General features: G+C 72.0%; 1 protein-coding gene across 1 annotated transcript in view; it reads left to right on the top strand.

The window, feature by feature from the left end:
• Positions 1 to 7: 7 nt before the first annotated feature.
• CLN3 (CLN3 lysosomal/endosomal transmembrane protein, battenin) overlaps positions 8 to 1,537 on the top strand; it is a gene marked incomplete at both ends in the record, with an annotated part of 2,057 nt that continues 527 nt past the window's right edge. Inside the window, 6 exons of the mRNA XM_026662312.1 lie at positions 8 to 90; positions 312 to 397; positions 535 to 607; positions 708 to 851; positions 950 to 1,074; positions 1,310 to 1,359. Coding sequence (XP_026518097.1) covers positions 8 to 90; positions 312 to 397; positions 535 to 607; positions 708 to 851; positions 950 to 1,074; positions 1,310 to 1,359 — 561 coding nt within the window. The remainder of the gene's footprint in view (positions 91 to 311; positions 398 to 534; positions 608 to 707; positions 852 to 949; positions 1,075 to 1,309; positions 1,360 to 1,537) is intronic.

The raw sequence follows: 1,537 nt of genomic DNA, 5'->3' as shown, positions 1-1,537 counted from the left end.
CCCCCCCCAGGCTGTGCTCTTGGCTGACATCCTGCCCACTCTGCTCATCAAATTCAGTGCCCCCTTCTACATCCACCGAGTGCCCTATGGGTGAGTGAGGGGCGGGGGTGGCTGGTTCCTCACATGGACCCTCCTGTCGCCCCCCAGCCCGTGGGGGGCTGTGGGTGACCCATGCTGACCCCGTCTCTCCCCCGGGCGGGGGTGGCCGTAGGGGGCTGTGGGAGACCGTGGGGGGTTGGGGTGGCCGTAGGGGGCCGGGGGGGGCTGTGGGGGGCTGTGGGGGATCCGTGCTGACCCCGTCTCTCCCCCAGCCCGCGGGTGGCACTCTGCATCCTTTGTGCCTGGGGCAGTTTCCTGCTGGTCGCCTTCTCCACCACCGTGGCCACGAGCATCGGGGGTAAGTGCTGTGCGGGGGGAGGACAGGTGCATTGTGGGTAAGCGCTGTGCGGGGGGGGGGGGGGGTGGGGGGTGGGGGGGGGGGGGGGGGGGGGGAGGACAGGTGCATTGTGGGTAAGTGCTGTGTGTCCCCCCCAGGGGTGGTCCTGGCCAGCGTCTCGTCGGGGCTGGGGGAGATCAGCTTCCTGGCGCTCACGGCTTTCTACCCCAGGTACCGGGCGCGGGGAGCCGGGGGGGGGGGGGGGGGGGGGGGGGGGGGGGCTGGGGGGGCTGCAAGGGGCTGGGATCTCACCCCGCGTTTCTCCCCCCAGCGAGGTGGTGTCGTGCTGGTCGTCGGGCACGGGGGGCGCCGGCCTGCTGGGGGCGCTGTCGTACCTGGGGCTGACGCAGGCCGGCCTCAGCCCCCGTCACACCCTACTGCTCATGCTCAGCCTGCCCCTGGCCATGCTGCTCAGGTGAGGGGCCGTGGGGGGGCCAGCGAGGGGGGAGGGGCTGTGGGAGGCTTTTTGGGAGACCCCCCCCGGTATCTTACCCCCCCTTTGTCTGCCCCCAGCTATTATTTCCTGCTGGTGCCCCCCCCCGCGGTGCCGCAGTGGCGCTGGAGTGACTCCGCTGTCCTGCACGACCCCCTGCCCACCGCCCGCCAGCCCCTCATGGGGGGGACCCCGGCAAAGCAGGGTAAGGGGGGCAGGGGGCAGTGTGTGGGTGGGGGCTGGGAGGGAGGAGGATGGGGAGCTGTGGGGGATTGTGTTGGGGGGCACAGGGGGCTGGGGGGGTTGGACTGTGTGGGGAGCAGTGGGGGGGCTGGCTTTGTGGAGGGTCCCCCCTGTGTGGGGGCTGGGGGGAGATAGTGGGGGGGGTTTGGGGCTGGTGGCGGGGGCCATGGGGCCCAGCTGACGTCTGTTCCCCCCAGGTGGCGGGGGCGCAGAGCTGACGCTGCAGGCCAAGGGGCGTATTGTGAAGGTAGGATGGAGGGGAGGGGCGCGGGGGCAGGGCCGGAACCCAGGCGTCCTGGCTCTTGATCTCTCTCCAGTAGCCCAGCGGAGGGGGGTGTGTGGAACTGGGAGAACCGAGACCGGGGCGGGGAATGGGACCCAGGCGTCCGGGGAGGGCCCCCCGCAGCTCTCCCAGAGACCGGGGC

This window comes from Terrapene carolina, unplaced genomic scaffold, assembly GCF_002925995.2.
Source record: "Terrapene carolina triunguis isolate 2854851 unplaced genomic scaffold, T_m_triunguis-2.0 Scaffold25776, whole genome shotgun sequence".
Classification (NCBI taxonomy): Eukaryota; Metazoa; Chordata; order Testudines; family Emydidae; genus Terrapene; species Terrapene triunguis.
The sequence above is the reverse complement of the archived record's forward strand: the minus strand, read 5'-3'. Positions and strand labels throughout refer to the sequence as shown.